The following is a 23,265-nucleotide window of genomic DNA, read 5'->3' on the forward strand; positions in this document are numbered from 1 at the left end:
CCGGTCCTAACCTTAGTCCTATTCCTTACCCCAACACTGGTCCTAACATTAGTCCTATTCCTAATCCCAACACTAGTCCTAACCTTAGTCCTATTCCTTACCCCAACACTGGTCCTAACCTTAGTCCTATTCCTTACCTCAACACTGGTCCTAACATTAGTCCTATTCCTTACCCCAACACTGGTCCTAACCTTAGTCCTATTCCTTACCCCAACACTGGTCCTAACCTTAGTCCTATTCCTTACCCCAACACTGGTCATAACCTTAGTCCTATTCCTTACCCCAACACTGGTCCTAACCTTAGTCCTATTCCTTACCCCAACACTGGTCCTAACCTTAGTCCTATTCCTTACCCCAACACTGGTCCTAACCTTAGTCCTATTCCTTACCCCAACACTGGTCCTAACCTTAGTCCTATTCCTTACCCCAACACTGGTCCTAACCTTAGTCCTATTCCTTACCCCAACACTGGTCCTAACCTTAGTCCTATTCCTTACCCCAACACCGGTCCTAACCTTAGTCCTATTCCTTATCCCAACACTGGTCCTAACCTTAGTCCTATTCCTTACCCCAACACCGGTCCTAACCTTAGTCCTATTCCTTACCCCAACACCCGTCCTAACCTTAGTCCTATTCCTTAACCCAACACTGGTCCTAACCTTAGTCCTATTCCACAGTACATTACCAACCTGCTGTTGGTACACTAAACTTAAAGGGATAATTTGGGAGTCAGGTGAACTCGTGGACACCATGTGTATGTCTCTGTGTGCAGTTTGAAGGAAGTTGTTAACTAGCGTTAGCACAGTGACTGGAAGTCTATGACACTGATTCTCAACTGGTGGGTCTTGTGGGAGGTTTTAAATGGCTTGCGGGTATAAAAAAAAAAGTTGAACCCGTTGGGCCTTGGTCACTATTATGGGAATAGGGTGCCATTTGTGACTCAGCACTGTGGCCGTTCTCGCTCCTTCTCTCTGTGTGATTCTCTCCGTCTCTTGGCCCCCGGTCGGAACAATTAAATGTTCCGTATGCGTTTCTCAGCCAATGAGCCGCGTGCTGAGAATCTGCTCCTCTCCTCTGTGCCTCCCTTTTTTTTCTCCCTTTCTCCCTCTCCATACCTTTTTCTCTTTTTTCACGGGAGAGGTCACTTTCTTATTGTCCTCGACTTTACCCATCCCTTGATTTGTTTTTTTGTAATTCTGTTCTCATTTTTTTTCTCTTTTTGCTATGAAATTGCTTAACCTCTCCCTTCCCCTCTGATCTGTTGTGCTTCTGTGGTCCTTTTCTTTTCTCCACACCTCCTGTCCCCCTTCTTTCTGTCTCTCTCTCTGTCTGTCTCTCTGTGTCTCTGTCTCTCTCTCTCTGTGAGAGACAGAGACACAGAGGGAGGGAGGGAGACACAGAGGGGGGGAGGGAGGGAGACACAGAGGGAGGGAGGGAGAGACACAGAGCTTAAATACACACAGGACACCAGATAAGACAGGAGAAATACTCCAGATATAACAGACTAACCCTAGCCCCCCGACACAAACTACTGCAGCATAAATACTGGAGGCTGAGACAGGAGGGGTCGGGAGACACTGTGGCCCCATCCGATGATACCCCCGGACAGGGCCAAACAGGCAGGACGCTTATTTTGGATATTTACAATATAAAAATAAATAAAAATAAGAATCAAAATTTCAACGGGACAACAGTAACAACAATAACCAAGTGTCAAAATAACTTGTCTGTCTCTGTGTCTCTCTCTCTCTGTCTCTCTGTGTCTGTCTCTCTCTCTCTCTGTGTGTCTCGCGCTCTCTCTCTCTCTGTGTTGTCTCGCGCTTCGTGTTGTCTCTCTCTCTCTCTGTCTCTCTGTGTCTGTCTGTGTCTCTCTCTCTCTCTGTCTGTCTGTCTGTCTCTCTGTGTCTCGCTCTCTCTCTCTCTGTGTTGTCTCGCGCTTCGTGTTGTCTCGCGCTCTGTGTCTGCCTCACTCTGTGTCTGCCTCGCTCTGTGTCTGCCTCGCTCTGTGTCTGCCTCTGACATCCTAGCGCCATCTAGAGCCCTTTGAAAAAATAGACGGCGGAAGGGACAGGGGGTTGAGGAGAGAGAGAAAGAAGCCTTCTTCTGGTTATTTATAGAACTGGGAAGATATTTTTAGCTCAGTGTTGCCATGTGAACGGGCTGTCGGTGTTCCCATGTGGAGCTGACTTCAGCATCCTCTCCCCTTCTCCCCCTCTCTCACTTGCTGTCCCTCTCACTTGCTGTCCCTCTCACTTGCTGTCCCTCTGTCTCGCTAGCCCTTTCCCTCTCTCTCTTTCTCTCTGTCACTCTTCTCCCTCTCTCCTTATTCTATTTATTTATCTCATTTTCTCACTCTGCCATTCATTCATCCATTTGTCTGTCACTGTGCCCATGATGGAGCCCAACCTGTCTCTCTCTCTCCCTCTCTCCCTCCCTCTCTCTCTCTCCCTCTCTTCCTCTCTCTCTCTCACCTCAACCACTTGTCCTCTCTCCATCTAGCTCCGTCTTTTAGATGGTTGTCACTCAGTACTATGGGTCCAGGTGCCTTTGTATCCTCAGGGGTGGGCGTGTTTCCATAGCGTTCCCTTGGGAACGTAGAGTCCTTATTATCATCATCAACGGACCGTTTGCTTTGAAATCATCAATGGACAATACAGACACGATGAAATCTGACAATATGACTCATGAATGGATGTTTGAAGTTACATAGAATGTGATGGTACAAATATGTTGATTACACCGGCACCAGAAGTATCATTATGTCATTTGTTTTTAGTGTGTTTTTTTCTTAGCTCTCAACACAGCAGTTTCATAAGTTACGAGTCTTTTCATTTTGAAGATAATTTTTACTTTGCCAATCCATCACAATAAAAAAAAAATGTAAATGGACATTTCCTACATGGTTTATTGGCATTACGTTTACAAGATAAACAGCCAATATGAAGACAGTTGATGAGATGAACGACTTTGATTCTTTCCACTGTATGACGTGTTTAGGTGATAGCTACAGACCTGTGATAATTGTCTTGTTCTTGTCCTCTTCTAGGGTCTGAACGTCATCTTCAACGTGGCTCTGGCCCTCCTCAAGGTGTGATCGACTTCCTTTACTTTTATTCATGTACTGGGGGTCCAGACCATTCCTTTGATTTTCAATTACAGACATCCTGATATGGTATTGGACGAGTCACACTCAACACAGAGGCCTAAGACTTCGACCTGCCCTTTTTGATTGCTATGACTCAGATTATATTAAGAGTCTTTTTGACCTCAACGGTCTAGAGGTAGAAGAAGTTGGCCTTAACCACAGGTCCAGAATCAGATGGCCCAACCCCGAAATCCAAAACTTTTAGAAGAAAACGTCAAAAGGGATGTCAATATACAGACCACCATCCTCTCTCTTACTTATGAGCCATTTGACTGATTTGAAAAATAGATGTATTTTTAGTTACTGTGGGGGATTCTGCAGTGTTTAGTAAAAGGGAAGAGCATCTCTGCTGTCAGAGAATGATGTATTGGATGTCATAAGGTGAAAGCACCAATTTGTAAGTCGCTCTGGATAAGAGCGTCTGCTAAATGACTTAAATGTAATGTAATGTAAATGTACAGTATGGATGACTGGGTTGGAAGAAAGTGGAATAGTGTCTCCCTCTGCTGCCCATTTATTTTATGTAACCGTTATTTTAACAGGGAGTCTTGCTGAGACCAAGGTCTCTTTCACAGATGAGCTTCGCATATCAGTCAATCAATCAAATGTATTTATAAAGCTGTTCTTACATCAGCTGATATCTCAAAGTTCTGTACAGAAACCCAGCCTCAAACCCCAAACAGCAAGCAATGCAGGTGTTGAAGCACGTTGGCTAGGAAAAACTCCCTAGAAAGGCCAAAACCTAGGAAGAAACCTAGAGAGGAACCAGGCTCTGTGGGGTGGCCAGTCCTCTTCTGGCTGTGCCGGTGGAGATTATAACAGAACATGGCCAAGATGTTCAAATGTTCATAGATGACACACACACACACACATACACACAGAGAGAGAGAGACAGAGAGAGAGAGAGACTTAAATTCACACAAGACACCTGATGACACAGGGGAAGTACTCCAGATGTAACAGACTGACCCTCTGACACAGAAACTACTGCAGCATAAATACTGGAGGCTGAGACATCAATATACACTAAAATCATAACACAGTCATAGAAATCAAACACATTCTTCCCCACAGGCACCAATTCATCACATTATTTTAAATAAGAGGTCAAATAAACGAATAAGCAGATTTAGCGAACTCAGTGGAGATAGACGGGATCTCCAGAGTTAACCGTCCCTGGTATCTTGTACTGCGGTAAAGAGTATCTTGAAACGGAGGGTATCTTGTCCTATGGTAAAGAGTATCTTGAAACGGAGGGTATCTTGTCCTATGGTAAAGAATATCTTGAAACGGAGGGTATCTTGTCCTATGGTAAAGAGTATCTTGAAACGGAGGGTATCTTGTCCTAAGGTAAAGAATATCTTGAAACGGAGGGTATCTTGTCCTATGGTAAAGAATATCTTGAAACGGAGGGCATCTTGTCCTATGGTAAAGAATATCTTGAAACGGAGGGTATCTTGTCCTATGGTAAAGAATATCTTGAAACGGAGGGCATCTTGTCCTATGGTAAAGAATATCTTGAAACGGAGGGTATCTTGTCCTATGGTAAAGAGTATCTTGAAACGGAGGGTATCTTGTCCTATGGTAAAGAGTATCTTGAAACGGAGGGTATCTTGTCCTATCGTAAAGAGTATCTTGAAACGGAGGGTATCTTGTCCTATGGTAAAGAATGTCTTGAAACGGAGGGTATCTTGTCCTATGGTAAAGAGTGTCTTGAAACGGAGGGTATCTTGTCCTATGGTAAAGAATGTCTTGAAACGGAGGGTATCTTGTCCTATGGTAAAGAATATCTTGAAACGGAGGGTATCTTGTCCTATGGTAAAGAATATCTTGAAACGGAGGGTATCTTGTCCTATGGTAAAGAATATCTTGAAACGGAGGGTATCTTGTACTGCGGAAAAAGAATACATTGAAACGAGGAGGGAATATTGAAACGAGGAGGGACCACCTGGAATTGTCCAATAACAACCACTCTGAAGCCCTCTTTTTTTTACATGTGATATATATTGTCAACGTCATTACATTTGAATTTAAAACTCAAGTACAGCGGCTGTGCTATTATAGTGTACTTCAGGTCAAATGTCAAGTCTATCAGATACTGTGATTGCAGTGCTATTATAGTGTACTTCAGGTCAAATGTCAAGTCTATCAGATACTGTGATTGCAGTGCTATTATAGTGTACTTCAGGTCAAATGTCAAGTCTATCAGATACTGTGATTGCAGTGCTATTATAGTGTACTTCAGGTCAAATGTCAAGTCTATCAGATACTGTGATTGCAGTGCTATTATAGTGTACTTCAGGTCAAATGTCAAGTCTATCAGATACTGTGATTGCAGTGCTATTATAGTGTACTTCAGGTCAAATGTCAAGTCTATCAGATACTGTGATTGCAGTGCTATTATAGTGTACTTCAGGTCAAATGTCAAGTCTATCAGATACTGTGATTGCAGTGCTATTATAGTGTACTTCAGGTCAAATGTCAAGTCTATCAGATACTGTGATTGCAGTGCTATTATAGTGTACTTCAGGTCAAATGTCAAGTCTATCAGATACTGTGATTGCAGTGCTATTATAGTGTACTTCAGGTCAAATGTCAAGTCTATCAGATACTGTGATTGCAGTGCTATTATAGTGTACTTCAGGTCAAATGTCAAGTCTATCAGATACTGTGATTGCAGTGCTATTGTTGACAAATGAACAGGCTAATCAATTAGTCTTGTAACTATTTGTTACCGTTCTGCGCTGAGACAAAATCCCATAACCCCCTGCCATTTTGAGTATTCATTTTGGACTAGGTTCAAAGAAATGTCAGTTAAATGTTGGTGATTAAGTGCTGAATTCTTTGCAGTTCAGATTGTAGGCCAATGCATTATAACATTTTGACTTTAAACTGAACATCCTAATCGGTGGAAGAAATTGTCATGCACTGTAAATGTGACTTTTCGCCGGCATTTTATTTTGAACAACGTTGAGTCACTGTGAAGGGAAATTGGTTACACTGATGATCACAGGGTCATCAGAAAGATGAGCGCAAACGAGTGTGTAGAAACCATGTGTGAGGTGAACCCAGGTGAACTAGCAGCTCCTGGGAGGGCTATGGTGATGGCTTTTCTATTTGAACCCGTACTTTGTTTCTACACACGGTTTCCTCACCGATGATACCCATTACTGTCTATTGTTAGATTTTAAAAAGCCTCCAGCTACAACAGAATAGTACTTTCATGCTATTGAAGCATATATTGGTTGTGTGTGTCCCCGATTTGGTCAGGCATGACGGCATTATTCCCGAAGGCTTCCTCTCCTCCTTCCTCGCTCCCCTCCCTTCTATCCCTCTGTCTCTATCCTCCTTCCTCTCCCCCCTCCCTTCTATCCCTCTGTCTCTCTCCCCCTCCCTTCTATCCCTCTGTCTCTCTCCTCCTTCCTCTCCCCCTCCCTTCTATCCCTCTGTCTCTCCCCTACCTTATATCCCTCTGTCTCTCTCCTCCTTCCTCTCCCCCTCCCTTCTATCCCTCTGTCTCTCTCCTCCTTCCTCTCCCCCTACCTTCTATCCCTCTGTCTCTCTCCTCCTTCCTCTCCCCCTCCCTTCTATCCCTCTGTCTCTCTCCCCCTCCCCTATCCCTCTGTCTCTCTCCTCCTTCCTCGCTCCCCTCCCTTCTATCCCTCTCTCTCTCCTCCTTCTCTCCCCCTCCCTTCTATCCCTCTCTCTCCCCCTCCCTTCTATCCCTCTGTCTCTATCCTCCTTCCTCTCCCCCTCCCTTCTATCCCTCTGTCTCTCCCCTCCCTTCTATCCCTCTGTCTCTCTCCTCCTTCCTCTCCCCCTCCCTTCTATCCCTCTATCTCTCCCCTTCCCTCTCCCCCTCCCTTCTATACCTCTGTCTCTCCCACTCCCTTCTATCCCTCTGTCTCACCCCCTCCCTTCTATCTCTCTGTCTCTCTCTCCCTCCCTTCTATCCCTCTGTCTCTCTCTCCCTCCCTTCTATCCCTCTATCTCTCTCCCCTCCCTTCTATCTCTGTCTCTCACCCCATCCCTTCTATCCCTCTGTCTCTCACCCCTCCCTTCTATCCCTCTGTCTCTATCCTCCTTCCTCCCCCTCCCTTCTATCCCTCTGTCTCTCTCCCCCTCCCTTCTATCCCTCTGTCTCTCTCCTCCTTCCTCTCCCCCTCCCTTCTATCCCTCTGTCTCTCCCCCTACCTTCTATCCCTCTGTCTCTCCCCCTACCTTCTATCCCTCTGTCTCTCTCCTCCTTCCTCTCCCCCTCCCTTCTATCCCTCTGTCTCTCCCTCCCTCCCTTCTATCCCTCTGTCTCTCTCCTCCTTCCTCTCCCCCTCCCTTCTATCCCTCTGTCTCTCTCCCCCTCTCTTCTATCCCTCTGTCTCTCTCCTCCTTCCTCTCCCCCTCCCTTCTATCCCTCTGTCTCTCCCCCTACCTTATATCCCTCTGTCTCTCTCCTCCTTCCTCTCCCCCTCCCTTCTATCCCTCTGTCTCTCTCCTCCTTCCTCTCCCCCTACCTTCTATCCCTCTGTCTCTCTCCTCCTTCCTCTCCCCCTCCCTTCTATCCCTCTGTCTCTCTCCCCCTCCCTTCTATCCCTCTGTCTCTCTCCTCCTTCCTCGCTCCCTCCCTTCTATCCCTCTCTCTCTCCTCCTTCCTCTCCCCCTCCCTTCTATCCCCTCTCTCTCCCCCTCCCTTCTATCCCTCTGTCTCTATCCTCATTCCTCTCCCCACCCCTACTATCCCTCTGTCTCTCCCCCTCCCTTCTATCCTTCTGTCTCTCTCCTCCTTCCTCTCCCCCTCCCTTCTATCCCTCTATCTCTCCCCTTCCCTCTCCCCCTCCCTTCTATACCTCTGTCTCTCCCCCTCCTTTCTATCCCTCTGTCTCTCTCCCTCCCTTCTATCTCTCTATCTCTCTCCCCCTCCCTTCTACCCCTCTGTCTCTCTCCCCCTCCCTTCTATCCCTCTGTCTCTCTCCCCCACCCTTCTATATCTCTGTCTCTATCCCCTCCCTTCTATCCCTCTGTCTCTCTCCTCCTTCCTCTCCCCCTCCCTTCTATACCTCTGTCTCTCCCCCTCCTTTCTATCCCTCTGTCTCTCTCCCCTCCCTTCTATCTCTCTATCTCTCTCCCCCTCCCTTCTACCCCTCTGTCTCTCTCCCCCACCCTTCTATCTCTCTGTCTCTCTCCCCCTCCCTTCTATCCCTCTGTCTCTCTCCCCTCCCTTCTATCCCTCTGTCTCTCTCCCCTCCCTTCTATCCCTCTGTCTCTCTCCTCCTTCCTCTCCCCCTCCCTTCTATCCCTCTGTCTCTCCTCCCCTCCCTTCTATTCCTCTGTCTCTCCCTCCCTTCTATCTCGCTGTCTCTCCCCCTCCCTTCTATCCCTCTGTCTCTCTCCCCTCCCTTCTATCCCTCTGTCTCTCTCCCCTCCCTTCTATCTCTCTCTCCCCCTCCCTTCTATCCCTCTGTCTCTCTCCCCCTCCCTTCTATCCCTCTATCTCTCTCCCCCCTTCTATCTCTGTCTCTCCCCTGCCCTCCCTTCTATCTCTGTCTCTCTCCCCCTCCCTTCTATCCCTCTGTCTCTCTCCCCTCCCTTCTATCCCTCTGTCTCTCCCCCTCCCTTCTATCCCTCGATCTCTCTCCCCTTCCTTCTCCCCTCCCTTCTATCCCTCCGTCTCTCTCCCCTCCCTTCTATCCCTCTGTCTCTCTCCCCTCCCTTCTATCCCTCTGTCTCTCTCCCCCTCCCTTCTATCCCTCTGTCTCTATCCCCCTCCCTTCTATCCCTCTGTCTCTCTCCCCCTCCCTTCTATCCCTCTGTCTCTCCCCCTCCCTTCTATCCCTCGATCTCTCTCCCCTTCCTTCTCCCCTCCCCTTCTATCCCTCCGTCTCTCTCCCCCTCCCTTCTATCCCTCTGTCTCTCTCCCCCTCCCTTCTATCCCTCTGTCTCTCTCTCCCTCCCTTCTATCCCTCTGTCTCTCTCTCCCTCCCTTCTATCCCTCTGTCTCTATCCCTCTGTCTCTCTCCCCCTCCCTTCTATCCCTCTGTCCCTCTCCTCCTTCCTCTCCCCCTCCCTTCTATCCCTCTATCTCTCTCCCCTTCCTTCTCCCCTCCCCTTCTATCCCTCCGTCTCTCTCCGCCTCCCTTCTATCCCTCTGTCTCTCTCCTCCTTCCTCTCCCCTCCCTTCTATCCCTCTGTCTCTCTCCCCTCCCTTCTATCCCTCTGTCTCTCTCCTCCTTCCTCTCCCCCTCCCTTCTATCCCTCTGTCTCTCTCCTCCTTCCTCTCCCCCTACCTTCTATCCCTCTGTCTCTCTCCTCCTTCCTCTCCCCCTCCCTTCTATCCCTCTGTCTCTCTCCCCCTCCCTTCTATCCCTCTGTCTCTCTCCTCCTTCCTCGCTCCCCTCCCTTCTATCCCTCTCTCTCTCCTCCTTCCTCTCCCCCTCCCTTCTATCCCTCTCTCTCTCCCCCTCCCTTCTATCCCTCTGTCTCTATCCTCCTTCCTCTCCCCCTCCCTTCTATCCCTCTGTCTCTCCCCCTCCCTTCTATCCCTCTGTCTCTCTCCTCCTTCCTCTCCCCCTCCCTTCTATCCCTCTATCTCTCCCTTCCCTCTCCCCCTCCCTTCTATACCTCTGTCTCTCCCACTCCCTTCTATCCCTCTGTCTCACCCCCTCCCTTCTATCTCTCTGTCTCTCTCTCCCTCCCTTCTATCCCTCTGTCTCTCTCCCCTCCCTTCTATCTCTGTCTCTCACCCCATCCCTTCTATCCCTCTGTCTCTCACCCCTCCCTTCTATCCCTCTGTCTCTATCCTCCTTCCTCCCCCTCCCTTCTATCCCTCTGTCTCTCTCCCCCTCCCTTCTATCCCTCTGTCTCTCCCCCCTACCTTCTATCCCTCTGTCTCTCCCCCTACCTTCTATCCCTCTGTCTCTCTCCTCCTTCCTCTCCCCTCCCTTCTATCCCTCTGTCTCTCTCCCCCTCCCTTCTATCCCTCTGTCTCTATCCTCCTTCCTCTCCCCCTCCCTTCTATCCCTCTGTCTCTCCCTCCCTCCCTTCTATCCCTCTCTCTCTCCTCCTTCCTCTCCCCCTCCCTTCTATCCCTCTGTCTCTCTCCCCCTCTCTTCTATCCCTCTGTCTCTCTCCTCCTTCCTCTCCCCCTCCCTTCTATCCCTCTGTCTCTCCCCCTACCTTATATCCCTCTGTCTCTCTCCTCCTTCCTCTCCCCCTCCCTTCTATCCCTCTGTCTCTCTCCTCCTTCCTCTCCCCCCTACCTTCTATCCCTCTGTCTCTCTCCTCCTTCCTCTCCCCTCCCTTCTATCCCTCTGTCTCTCTCCCCTCCCTTCTATCCCTCTGTCTCTCTCCTCCTTCCTCGCTCCCCTCCCTTCTATCCCTCTCTCTCTCCTCCTTCCTCTCCCCCTCCCTTCTATCCCTCTCTCTCTCCCCCTCCCTTCTATCCCTCTGTCTCTATCCTCATTCCTCTCCCCACCCCTACTATCCCTCTGTCTCTCCCCCTCCCTTCTATCCTTCTGTCTCTCTCCTCCTTCCTCTCCCCCTCCCTTCTATCCCTCTATCTCTCCCCTTCCCTCTCCCCCTCCCTTCTATACCTCTGTCTCTCCCCCTCCTTTCTATCCCTCTGTCTCTCTCCCCTCCCTTCTATCTCTCTATCTCTCTCCCCCTCCCTTCTACCCCTCTGTCTCTCTCCCCCTCCCTTCTATCCCTCTGTCTCTCTCCCCCACCCTTCTATATCTCTGTCTCTATCCCCTCCCTTCTATCCCTCTGTCTCTCTCCTCCTTCCTCTCCCCCTCCCTTCTATCTCTCTATCTCTCTCCCCCTCCCTTCTACCCCTCTGTCTCTCTCCCCCACCCTTCTATCTCTCTGTCTCTCTCCCCCTCCCTTCTATCCCTCTGTCTCTCTCCCCCTCCCTTCTATCCCTCTGTCTCTCTCCCCCTCCCTTCTATCCCTCTGTCTCTCTCCTCCTTCCTCTCCCCCTCCCTTCTATCCCTCTGTCTCTCCTCCCCTCCCTTCTATTCCTCTGTCTCTCCCCTCCCTTCTATCTCGCTGTCTCTCCCCCTCCCTTCTATCCCTCTGTCTCTCTCCCCCTCCCTTCTATCCCTCTGTCTCTCTCCCCTCCCTTCTATCTCTCTCTCCCCCTCCCTTCTATCCCTCTGTCTCTCTCCCCCTCCCTTCTATCCCTCTATCTCTCTCCCCTCCCTTCTATCTCTGTCTCTCCCCTGCCCTCCCTTCTATCTCTGTCTCTCCCCTGCCCTCCCTTCTATCCCTCTGTCTCTCTCTCCCCCTCCCTTCTATCCTTCTGTCTCTCCCCCTCCCTTCTATCCCTCTGTCTCTCCCCCTCCCTTCTATCCCTCTGTCTCTCTCCCCTCCCTTCTATCCCTCTGTCTCTCCCCTCCCTTCTATCCCTCGATCTCTCTCCCTTCCTTCTCCCCTCCCCTTCTATCCCTCCGTCTCTCTCCCCCTCCCTTCTATCCCTCTGTCTCTCTCCCCCTCCCTTCTATCCCTCTGTCTCTATCCCCCTCCCTTCTATCCCTCTGTCTCTCCCCCTCCCTTCTATCCCTCTGTCTCTCTCCCCTCCCTTCTATCCCTCTGTCTCTCCCCCTCCCTTCTATCCCTCGATCTCTCTCCCCTTCCTTCTCCCCTCCCCTTCTATCCCTCCGTCTCTCTCCCCCTCCCTTCTATCCCTCTGTCTCTCTCCCCCTCCCTTCTATCCCTCTGTCTCTCTCCCCTCCCTTCTATCCCTCTGTCTCTATCCCTCTGTCTCTCTCTCCCTCCCTTCTATCCTCTGTCTCTCTCTCCCTCCCTTCTATCCCTCTGTCTCTATCCCTCTGTCTCTCTCTCCCTCCCTTCTATCCCTCTGTCCCTCTCCTCCTTCCTCTCCCCCTCCCTTCTATCCCTCTATCTCTCTCCCCCTTCCTTCTCCCCTCCCCTTCTATCCCTCCGTCTCTCTCCGCCTCCCTTCTATCCCTCTGTCTCTCTCCTCCTTCCTCTCCCCTACCTTCTATCCCTCTGTCTCTCTCCCTCCCTTCTATCCCTCTGTCTCTCTCCTCCTTCCTCTCCCCCTCCCTTCTATCCCTCTGTCTCCCCCTCCCTTCTATCCCTCTGTCTCTCTCCTCCTTCCTCTCCCCTACCTTCTATCCCTCTGTCTCTCTCCCCTCCCTTCTATCCCTCTGTCTCTCTCCTCCTTCCTCTCCCCCTCCCTTCTATCCCCTGTCTCCCCCTCCCTTCTATCCCTCTGTCTCTATCCCCCTCCTATCCCTCTGTCTCTCTCCTCCTTCCTCTCCCCCTCCCTTCTATCCCTCTATCTCTCTCCCCTTCCTTCTCCCCTCCCCTTCTATCCCTCCGTCTCTCTCCGCCTCCCTTCTATCCCTCTGTCTCTCCTCCTTCCTCTCCCCCTCCCATCTATCCCTCTATCTCTCTCCCTTTCCTTCTCCCCTCCCCTTCTATCCCTCCGTCTCTCCCCCTCCCTTCTATCCCTCCGTCTCTCCCCCTCCCTTCTATCCCTCTGTCTCTCCCCCTCCCTTCTATCCCTCTGTCTCTTTCCCCCTCCCTTCTATCCCTCTGTCTCTCCCCCTCCCTTCTATCCCTCTCTCTCTCCTCCTTCTATCCCTCTCTCTCTCCTCCTTCCTCTCCCCCTCCCTTCTATCCCTCTATCTCTCTCCCCTTCCTTCTCCCCTCCCTTTTATCCCTCCGTCTCTCTCCGCCTCCCTTCTATCCCTCTGTCTCTCTCCTCCTTCCTCTCCCCCTCCCTTCTATCCCTCTGTCTCTCTCCCCCTCCCTTCTATCCCTCTGTCTCTCTCCCCCTCCCTTCTATCCCTCTGTCTCTCCCCCTCCCTTCTATCCCTCTGTCTCCCCCTCCCTTCTATCCCTCTGTCTCTATCCCTCTGTCTCTCTCCCCCTCCCTTCTATCCCTCTGTCTCTCTCCTCCTTCCTCTCCCCCTCCCTTCTATCCCTCTATCTCTCTCCCCTCCTTTCTATCCCTCTGTCTCTCTCCCCTTCCTTCTCCCCTCCCCTTCTATCCCTCCGTCTCTCTCCCCCTCCCTTCTATCCCTCCCTCCTCTCTCCCCCTCCCTTCTATCCCTCTGTCTCTTTCCCCCTCCCTTCTATCCCTCTGTCTCTTTCCCCCTCCCTTCTATCCCTCTGTCTCTCTCCCCCTCCCTTCTATCCCTCTGTCTCTATCCCTCTGTCTCTCTCCCCCTCCCTTCTATCCCTCTGTCTCTCTCCTCCTTCCTCTCCCCCTCCCTTCTATCCCTCTATCTCTCTCCCCTTCCTTCTCCCCCCTTCTATCCCTCTGTCTCTCTCCCCTCCCTTCTATCCCTCTGTCTCTCTCCTCCTTCCTCTCCCCTCCCTTCTATCCCTCTCTCCCCCTCCCTTCTATCCCTCTGTCTCTACCCCCCTCCTATCCATCTGTCTCTCTCCTCCTTCCTCTCCCCTCCCTTCTATCCCTCTATCTCTCTCCCCTTCCTTCTCCCCTCCCCTTCTATCCCTCCGTCTCTCTCCGCCTCCCTTCTATCCCTCTGTCTCTCTCCTCCTTCCTCTCCCCCTCCCATCTATCCCTCTATCTCTCTCCCTTTCCTTCTCCCCTCCCCTTCTATCCCTCCGTCTCTCTCCGCCTCCCTTCTATCCCTCTATCTCTCTCCCCTTCCTTCTCCCCTCCCCTTCTATCCCTCCGTCTCTCCCCCTCCCTTCTATCCCTCTGTCTCTCTCCCCCTCCCTTCTATCCCTCTGTCTCTCTCCTCCTTCCTCTCCCCCTCCCTTCTATCCCTCTATCTCTCTCCCCTTCCTTCTCCCCTCCCCTTCTATCCCTCCGTCTCTCCCCCTCCCTTCTATCCCTCTCTCTCTCCCCTCCCTTCTATCCCTCTGTCTCTCTCCCCCTCCCTTCTATCCCTCTGTCTCTCTCCCCTCCCTTCTATCCCTCTGTCTCTCTCCTCCTTCCTCTCCCCTCCCATCTATCCCTCTATCTCTCTCCCCTTCCTTCTCCCTCCCCTTCTATCCCTCTGTCTCTCTCCCCTCCCTTCTATCCCTCTGTCTCTCTCCTCCTTCCTCTCCCCCTCCTATCTATCCCTCTATCTCTCTCCCCTTCCTTCTCCCCTCCCCTTCTATCCCTCTCTCTTTTTCCCCCTCCCTTCTATCCCTCCGCCTCCCTTCTATCCCTCTGTCTCTCTCCTCCTTCCTCTCCCCTCCCCTTCTATCCCTCCGTCTCTCTCCGTCTCTCTCCGCGTCCCTCTCCCTCTGTGCACTTCCCCGCCCCTGCCGGTCTACCATAGTTCTTTAGGAGTGCACGGCAGCAGCACTAACATCTTTTAGCTGTTAGCAGTTAGCCATTAGCTGAGGTGTAGAAAAGGAGGAGGGGGGTCTTCCATTTTTTTCAGGGATGTCTACCGCGAGCGCATCAACCCTCAGACCCCTCTATCATACCCTTCCCCTCTCCTTCTCCTCTTGTCTTCTAGCACCTCTCTGCCTCAGCATCTCAATCACATGCTCTCTCACTCGCTCTCTCTCCCTCCGCCCAGCCCCAGCCCAGACCTCTGCATCAGAGAAGCTGTGTTAGCCAGTAGCATCGCAGACCCTTTAGCTGGGCGAGAGGGGAAGGGAGAGGGAGGAAAAGGAAGGTGGGAAAACCGGTGTGGTTCTCTCCACATGCCTCCACTAGCTGTTGCCTGACCAAACCCAAACCTGTGGCTCCCCCGTTTGGCTGAGGCTTTGGACCAGCAGAATCTGACACAGCAAAGGACTCTCCTGCAAAGGACCCTCCTGCAAAGACCTGGAAGGAAACCTTTACCTTGACTGGAAGGATTTCTACTCTGGATGTGTTTCCTTATGGAAGTCTGCTGGAGGTATTAGATTCAGGAGTCCTTTTTAAAGCCTTTGTGGATGTTTCTCCCTATTGAACTCCGCTTCTGAGGGCCTTGGCAATTTCAATGCTCCTTTATGGGAGTAAAGGATTTCCTGACAGAGACCGAGACACACACACTCAAGCTTGTTTGTCCTGCTAAGGCTCCCTGTCAGAGCCTCCCTACTCTGCCTCTCCCTGATCTCTACCACCACTACATCTGTTTCCTCTCTTGGACTCTGAGTCACCATCGTCCTTAAAGTCCATTCGGCTGTTAACACAACGCCAAGACGTCACTGTTTGGGATGGAAGCAGCTTCAGCCTAAGGCAGCGTGGCTAATAGACAGAATCACTTCAGTCTCTTCCTCCCCTCAGCTTCCGATGTGTGTTACATCAGAAAGGACCACTTCGGACGGACGTGAAGGGACTACAGCATTTGGAAGGGAGGGATGTTTGTGGACAGATTTTCTGAAGCAAACTCAGTCTGCCCTGACATATATGTCTATAGTGTTACCTCTAGGCTGGAGATAAAGACGACCATTGAAGTCTGTCTTTTGTCCTTGTTATTAAGCCTTGGTCTCAGTTGTGAAAAGAGAGATGCTTGCTCTTTGAAGGCGGGAGGGGGATAAAAAGGTGAAGACTCATTACCTGTCATCTGCTTAAACCGTCTAGCCCCGTGCCTGTCTGTTGCTAGGCAATGGCATCCCCCCTGTTTTGGGATTTGTTGTTAAGAAAAGCAGATGAGTATCCTTGCACTGTATTTTCTGCCTCACCGTATCTACATTATGCCCACTGCGCTGGTCAGTTGTGATGAAGGGACTATAGTGTCGAGGTCGAGGGGCTATATTGGCTCTCTGACAACGGAGCTTACTGAATGAACCCAACCAACTCACTGATTCTCTAGTGCTCAACCCCACTGGATCCTCTCTACCTGTGGATCTATTTGTGGTGTATTTCTGCTGAGTTTGTATTATTGGGGGACGACAGGCTTGGCCAGTCTATCGAGAGAAGCTCTGAACCAATACCTCACTGTGTTGTGTGTGTCACTACCTGATGCGGAACTATCGACCTATTCTTTCCCCCAAAAGGTCACTGCTGCCATTCGTAAGACCTAGCTTGAATTGCCAAACAGCATAAGAGAAAAATCTCTGCTGGACCCTGACCTGAAGTCTTGGTCGGATTGTCCGATATTGGACTTAGCGTGGACATAGCTGGGACTGCACGCTGGAGGCTCTCTGCACCCTGACCACCCTGGCCACAGAACTGGAGTCTCCCTGTACCCTGGCCAACCTGGTCCCAGAACTGGAGTCTCTCTGCACCCTGGCCACAGAACTGGAGTCTCCCTGCACCCTGGCCACAGAACTGGAGTCTCCCTGCACCCTGGCCCCAGAACTGGAGTCTCCCTGCACCCTGGCCCCAGAACTGGAGTCTCCCTGCACCCTGGCCACAGAACTGGAGTCTCCCTGCACCCTGGCCACAGAACTGGAGTCTCCCTGCACCCTGGCCACAGAACTGGAGTCTCCCTGCACCCTGGCCACAGAACTGGAGTCTCCCTGCACCCTGGCCACAGAACTGGAGTCTCCCTGCACCCTGGCCACAGAACTGGAGTCTCCCTGCACCCTGGCCACAGAACTGGAGTCACCCTGCACCCTGGCCAAAGAACTGGAGTCTCCCTGCACCCTGGCCACAGAACTGGAGTCTCCCTGCACCCTGGCCACAGAACTGGAGTCTCCCTGCACCCTGGCCACAGAACTGGAGTCTCCCTGCACCCTGGCCACCCTGGTCCCAGAACTGGAGTCTCCCTGCACCCTGGCCACAGAACTGGAGTCTCCCTGCACCCTGGCCACAGAACTAGAGTCTCCCTGCACCCTGGCCACACTGGCCCCAGAACTGGAGCCTCTCTGCACCCTGGCCACAGAACTGGAGTCTCCCTGCACCCTGGCCACACTGGCCCCAGAACTGGAGTCTCCCTGCACCCTGGCCACAGAACTGGAGTCTCCCTGCACCCTGGCCACAGAACTAGAGTCTCCCTGCACCCTGGCCACACTGGCCCCAGAGCTGGAACCTCTCTCCTCTCCGTCTTTCTCTCCCTCCCATTCCCCCTCCACCCAACCATCACCCCCAATCACTGCCATGCCCACCCAGCTACCAGCGGCACTGCGGATGGGCAGCTGGGGGGCAGAGGAAGGGTGTTCAGCGGAGGAGAAAGCTGGGGAGACAGACTCTGTCTGTAAGGTGATGGGGCTCCTGGGGATGGGCCATCGCCTCTTCGTCCCCAAGCTACTTGCGGTGAGAGATGGACTGGATAGGGACTGGGGTTGGGGCAGGGACTGAGATGGGGACTGGGGCTAGGACAGGATAGGATAGGCGTTAGGCCAGGGATGGGCAATCTTACCCTGCGAGGGCAACTGTTGTCCAACAACATACTTTTGTAATGTAGCTATATTGTTGAATTGTTCAATAGCTTGGGCTGTTAATTGAGTGTTTTGTGTGAATCATCATTATGTCATTGTATGGTGCTGTTACGTTCAGCCCTGCTAACAAGGTCCCCGTTTGAACCACCGCCTCACTTGAAATGACTACCAGATATCTTGGATCAAAGTAGTATTACTCATGGTTAATGTAAAGGAACTTCCAGGTGAGCAGTCGTCAAATCAGTCGGAAATAAATCTGCTTTATTACAAGTTGCAACATGGAGACAATGTCACAACAGAAGCAGAGAAACTGTGTAACGGGCCCCTTGGAGGAGGCCCTACTCTGTTAATCACACAGCACTGATGGTACTGTAAACACCTGCACCAGGCTTGTAAGAAGTCACAGAGACATTATCAGTGTTCCCCCGACTCAGTCTGGTGTCAAACTGTAACCATAACATTCAACACTGGTTAGATGCTGGCAGTCAAACCGGTCCAAGTAAAGCATCACTGCTTAGTCTCCAACAATATGTTCACTAAACTAAAACTACTTTTATTAATGGTTAACTCCTGTTTCCCTTCCCTCAAGGTAAAGCATCACTGCTTAGTCTCCAACAATATGTTCACTAAACTAAAACTACTTTTATTAATGGTTAACTCCTGTTTCCCTTCCCTCAAGGTATCTGAGTGTCTGAGTCTTCCCTCACATATGATCATGTTTCTTACATATAAATTCATATCAACAGTAAATAAAATACAGGAAAATAACTAATCCAATCATTTCCAATTACAGTTGAGTACTATGATCTTTCCAACTTTACTAAACAAAGATGGACGTTCTAGTGTCATGTTTTCTGTCTCTGTCGTATTCCAGTCTATTGGCTGAGCTTGTCGTCTTTCTCCTCAGACGTCCAAGGAGGACCTACTTCAGACTGACTTTGAGGGGGCTCTGAAGTTCTTCCGGGTCCAGCTGCCCAAACGCTACAGGGCTGCAGAAAACGCCCGCAGGCTCATGGAACAGGCCTGTAACATCAAGGTAGGAACCATTATTCTCTGTTTTCTGTTCCCCTTGTTTTACACACTGCACTGACCACTGGTCCAAAAGGGAGCTTTTGCTTCCGACTGGGCGAAGTCCAGTTTTATTTTCAGAGATGTGAAAGTGTCAGTCTAGTTGAATTGCCTACATCACTTCTAAACCAGGTTTGCCATAGTCTACCTAACAGGTTTTGAGGATATTTACCCTTACCACTCCAGTGTCGCTGCACATTGTAAATATGGTATTGGCACTGACCCTGTATTTAGCTTACTTACTTTCTCGCGTTCATCTTATCAGTAGTATTATAATACTTTTTAAAAAGTCAAGTGTTTGTCATGTGTTTTTGTTCTACTCAACTTTGTTTTATAGTACTACTGATATTGTTGGGAAAGAGCAAGCAGGAAAGTCATTTCATTGTACTAGTGCACATGACAACTTTAAACTTGATATTTCCTTGTAAACATACAGTTGAAGTCGGAAGTTTACATACACTTTAGCCAAATACAATTAAACCCAGTTTCCCACAATTCCTGACATTTTATCCTAGTAAATATTCCCTGTCTTAGGTCAGTTAGGATCACCACTTTATTTTAAGAATGTGAAATGTCAGAATAATAGTTGAGAGATTGATTTAGTTCTGCTTTTATTTATTTCATCATATTCCCAGTGGGTCAGAAGTTTACATGCACTCAATTAGTATTTGGTAGCATTGCCTTTAAATTGTTTAACTTGGGTCAACCAATTTAGGTAGCCTTCCATAAACTTCTCACAATAATTCCTCTTGACAGAGCTGGTGTAGGCCTCCTTGCTCGTACATGCTTTTTCAGTTCTGCCCACAAATTTTCTATGGGATTGAGGTCAGAGCTTTGTGATGGCCACTCAATACCTTGACTTTGTTGTCCTTAAGCCATTTGCCACAACTCTGGAAGTATGCTTGGGGTCATTGTCCATTTGGAAGACCCATTTGTGACCAAGCTTTAACTGATGTCTTGAGATGTTGCTTCAATATATCCACATAATTTCCCTTCCTCATGTCGCCATCTATTTTGTGAAGTGCACCAGTCCCTCCTGCAGCAAACGACCCCCACAACATGATGCTGCCACCCCTGTGCTTCACGGTTGGGATGGTGTTCTTTGGCTTGCAAGCCTCCCCCTTTTTCCTCCAAACATAACAATGGTCATTATGGCCAAACAGTTCTATTTTTATTTCTTCAGACCAGAGGACATTTCTCCAAAAAGTATGATCTTTGTCCCCACGTGCAGGTGCAAACCGTAGACTGGCTTTTTTATGGCGGTTTTCCTTGCTGAGCAGCATTTCAGGTTATGTCGTTATAGGACTCGTTTTACTGTGGCTATAGATACTTTTGTACCTGTTTCCTCCAGTATCTTCACACGGTCCTTTGCTGTTGTTCTGGGATTGATTTGCACTTTTCACACCAAAATACTTTAATCTCTAAGAGACAGAACGCGTCTCCTTCCTGAGCGGTATGGCGGCTGCGTGGTCCCATGGTGTTTATACTTGCGTACTATTGTTTGTACAGATGAACGTGGTACCTTCAGGCATTTGGAAATTGCTCCCAAGGATGAACCAGACTTGTGGAGGTCTACAGTTGTTTTTTTTTAGGTCTTGGCTGATTTATTTTAATTTTCCCATGATGTCAAGCAAAGAGGAACTGAGTTTGAAGGTAGACCTTGAAATACATCCACAGGTACACCTCCAATTGACTCAAATGATGTCAACTAGCCTATCAGAAGCTTCTAAAGCCATGGCATCATTTTCTGAACATTTTCAAGCTGTTTAAAGGCACAGTCAACTTAGTGTATGTAAAGTTCTGACCCACTGAAATTGTGATACAATGAATTATAAGTGAAATAATCTGTCTGGAAACTATTGTTTATAAAATGACTTGTGTCATGCACAAAGTAGATATCCTAACCGACTTGCCAAAACTGTAGTTTGTTTACAAGACATTTGTGGAGTGGTTGAAAAACGAGTTTTAATGACTCCAACCTAAGTGTATGTAAACTTCAGACTTGTATTTCCTTCTCTCAATATCTTCTATGTGGAATAGCACACCACATCCGCAGCCTGTCAGTGTGTGGTTATAGATGTTCACTGTACCTCCTACCACCTCCCACAAGGAGAATATAATGAGCTGAGGTATTTGGGGAATGTGCTGAGGTCAGAAACGTGGCCTTAAGTGCGCGCACACACACACACACACACACACACACACACACACACTCACAAGCAGCTCCCGTCTCTGTGTATGTCGTGTGCTCGTATGTTTGTGTGTGTGTGCTTGTATGTTTGTGTGTGTGTGCTTGTATGCTTGTGTGTGTGTGCTTGTATGTTTGTGTGTGTATGCTCGTATGTTTGTGTGTGTGTGCTCGTATGTTTGTGTGTGTGTGTGTGCTCGTATGTTTGTGTGTGTGTGTGTGTGTGTGTGTGCTCGTATGTATGTTTGTGTGTGTGTGTGTGCTCGTATGTTTGTGTGTGTGTGTGTGCTCGTATGTTTGTGTGTGTGTGTGTGTGCTCGTATGTTTGTGTGTGTGTGTGTGTGCTCGTATGTTTGTGTGTGTGTGTGTGCTCGTATGTTTGTGTGTGTGTGTGTGCTCGTATGTTTGTGTGTGTGTGTGTGTGCTCGTATGTTTGTGTGTGTGTGTGTGTGCTCGTATGTTTGTGTGTGTGTGTGTGTGTGCTCGTATGTTTGTGTGTGTGTGTGTGTGCTCGTATGTTTGTGTGTGTGTGTGTGTGTGCTCGTATGTTTGTGTGTGTGTGTGTGTGTGCTCGTATGTTTGTGTGCTTGTGTGTGTGTGATCGTATGTTTGTGTGCTTGTGTGTGTGTGATCATATGTGTCTGTGCTCATGTGTGTCTGTTTGTGTGCTCGTGTGTGTGTGTGCTCGTTTGTTTGTTTGTGTGTGTGTGCTCGAATGTTTGTGTGTGTGTGCTTGTATGTTTGTCCACGCGTATGTTTGAGTGCGCTCGTATGTGTTTGTGTGTGTGTGCGCTCGTGTGTGTGTGTGCGCGCTCATGTGTTTGTGTGTGTGTGTGTGTGTGTGTGCGCTCGTATGTTTGTGCGTGTGGGTGCTGGTATGTTTGTGTTTAGCGCTTGCTTTGCAACTGTGTCTCGGTGGCAAAGCATGGAGCCCTTCTAGTTTTACAGGAAGGAAGAAGAGCTCGATGGAAGAGATAATTCTCTCCTTCCGCACCCATCCCTGCTCTCGGTATGCATCTCTCTCTCCCTCCACCTCTCCCCTGTGTATGTCTAATGACAGGATATCCTGAGTGTAGACACTCTGCGTACGTTATTATGTAATTATTGCCTCCTACAAGCTTGTCTTTAAAAGCTTCTGGAAGAAAATGATCTGCTAAATGTTTGAGTAATATTACTCCACCTTATCACGTAGTCATGATGTAAAACAATTGTGCTCGTGCATGTGCACACACACACTGCACTTGCAGTACTGTGGTGTTATATGCCAGTGTGCGATCTTCTGAGTCATTTTTCGCAGAGAAATGTATTTGCTGTTTCCACCGAAGTGTACACATCGTCAGATAGAGGAATAACTGAGAGAGGTAGGCTTTAGGACCATGAGAGAGAGGAGAGAGAATGCTAGAGCGGGTAGGTGGGCCTTGCATTGACTTCAGTGGACAAGGTGAGCTGAACAGGTGCATTCATGGTCTGTCTGCCACACAGTGAGTCAGCAGCAATATGACAAGGAAATGGAGGAAAACTTCTTTTTCTACTAGCAGCTGTGCATTCTGGATCTACTCCAGTGTTTAGAGAGAGACACTTTATCTGGTAGAGAGAGAGAGACTCCGTGAGCATAGCCTTGCTATTGAGAAAGGCCGCTGTAGGCAGATCTGGCTCTCAAGATAAGACAGGCTATGTGCTCACTGCCCACAAAATGAGGTGGAAACTGAGCTGCACTTCCTAACCTCCTGTCCAATGTATGACCATATTAGAGACACACGTTTCCCTCAGATTACACAGACCCACAAAGAATTTGAAAACAAACCTAATTTTGATAAACTCCCGTATCTACTGGGTGAAATACCACAGTGTGCCATCACAGCAGCCAGATTTGTGACCTGTTGCCACAAGAAAAGGCCAAACAGTGAAGAACAAACACCATTGTAAATACAACCCATATTTGTTTATTTTCCCTTTTGTAATTGAACTATTTGCACATAAGACATTTGACATGTCTTTATTCTTTTGGAACTTCTGTGAGTCTGTTTACTGTTCCATTTTTATTGTTCACTTTTGTTTATTATCTAGTTGACATACGTTTCCCATGCCAATAAAGCCCTTAAATTGAAATTGAGAGAGAGAATCACCTTTGGCTGGAGACAAACGCTGCAGTGGGACTGAAGAGACAGATGGAACCAGTCTACTCTGAGCCTGCATGGCTGTTTGTTTAGCTTTAACCACTCGGAGGAAATCAAATCGACTTGCGGCTAAAATAAGGTCTTGACGGTGATTGTGGTGGCCATGTAGTCTCTTGGGAGCTTAACGTGTAATAGCAACCTTCTGAATATCTGACTGACTGGCCTAGGAACTGCTGTGTAATACGAGGGACTTTCATGCTCTGGGGCATCCAAGCAACTGCCTTGACTCTGACCTAGTGTAGGGAGAAATTGTTAAACTGTTATCAACCACTCTCTCCCTTCCCCCTCCTCACTCAAGGGAGGACCATACAAGAAGCAGCGTCAGCACATCGACCCCCATTGACCTCGCAGAAGACACACACACACACACACACACCAGAATGGCACAACCGTGTGTGTGTTACAGGACCCCACCACTCATATGAATTGCCTGATTGGGCAACAGC

The 23,265-nt window shown here is 49.5% G+C and overlaps 1 protein-coding gene across 1 annotated transcript in view; it reads left to right on the forward strand.

The window, feature by feature from the left end:
* LOC115109083 (rab GTPase-activating protein 1-like) overlaps positions 1 to 23,265 on the forward strand; it is a 159,488-nt gene that overhangs the window by 107,980 nt on the left and 28,243 nt on the right. The window contains 2 exon segments of the mRNA XM_029633663.2: positions 3,047 to 3,088; positions 18,294 to 18,422. Of these exon segments, the coding sequence (XP_029489523.1) occupies positions 3,047 to 3,088; positions 18,294 to 18,422 (171 nt within the window).

The sequence above is a fragment of the Oncorhynchus nerka genome, linkage group LG25, assembly GCF_034236695.1.
Source record: "Oncorhynchus nerka isolate Pitt River linkage group LG25, Oner_Uvic_2.0, whole genome shotgun sequence".
Classification (NCBI taxonomy): Eukaryota; Metazoa; Chordata; class Actinopteri; order Salmoniformes; family Salmonidae; genus Oncorhynchus; species Oncorhynchus nerka.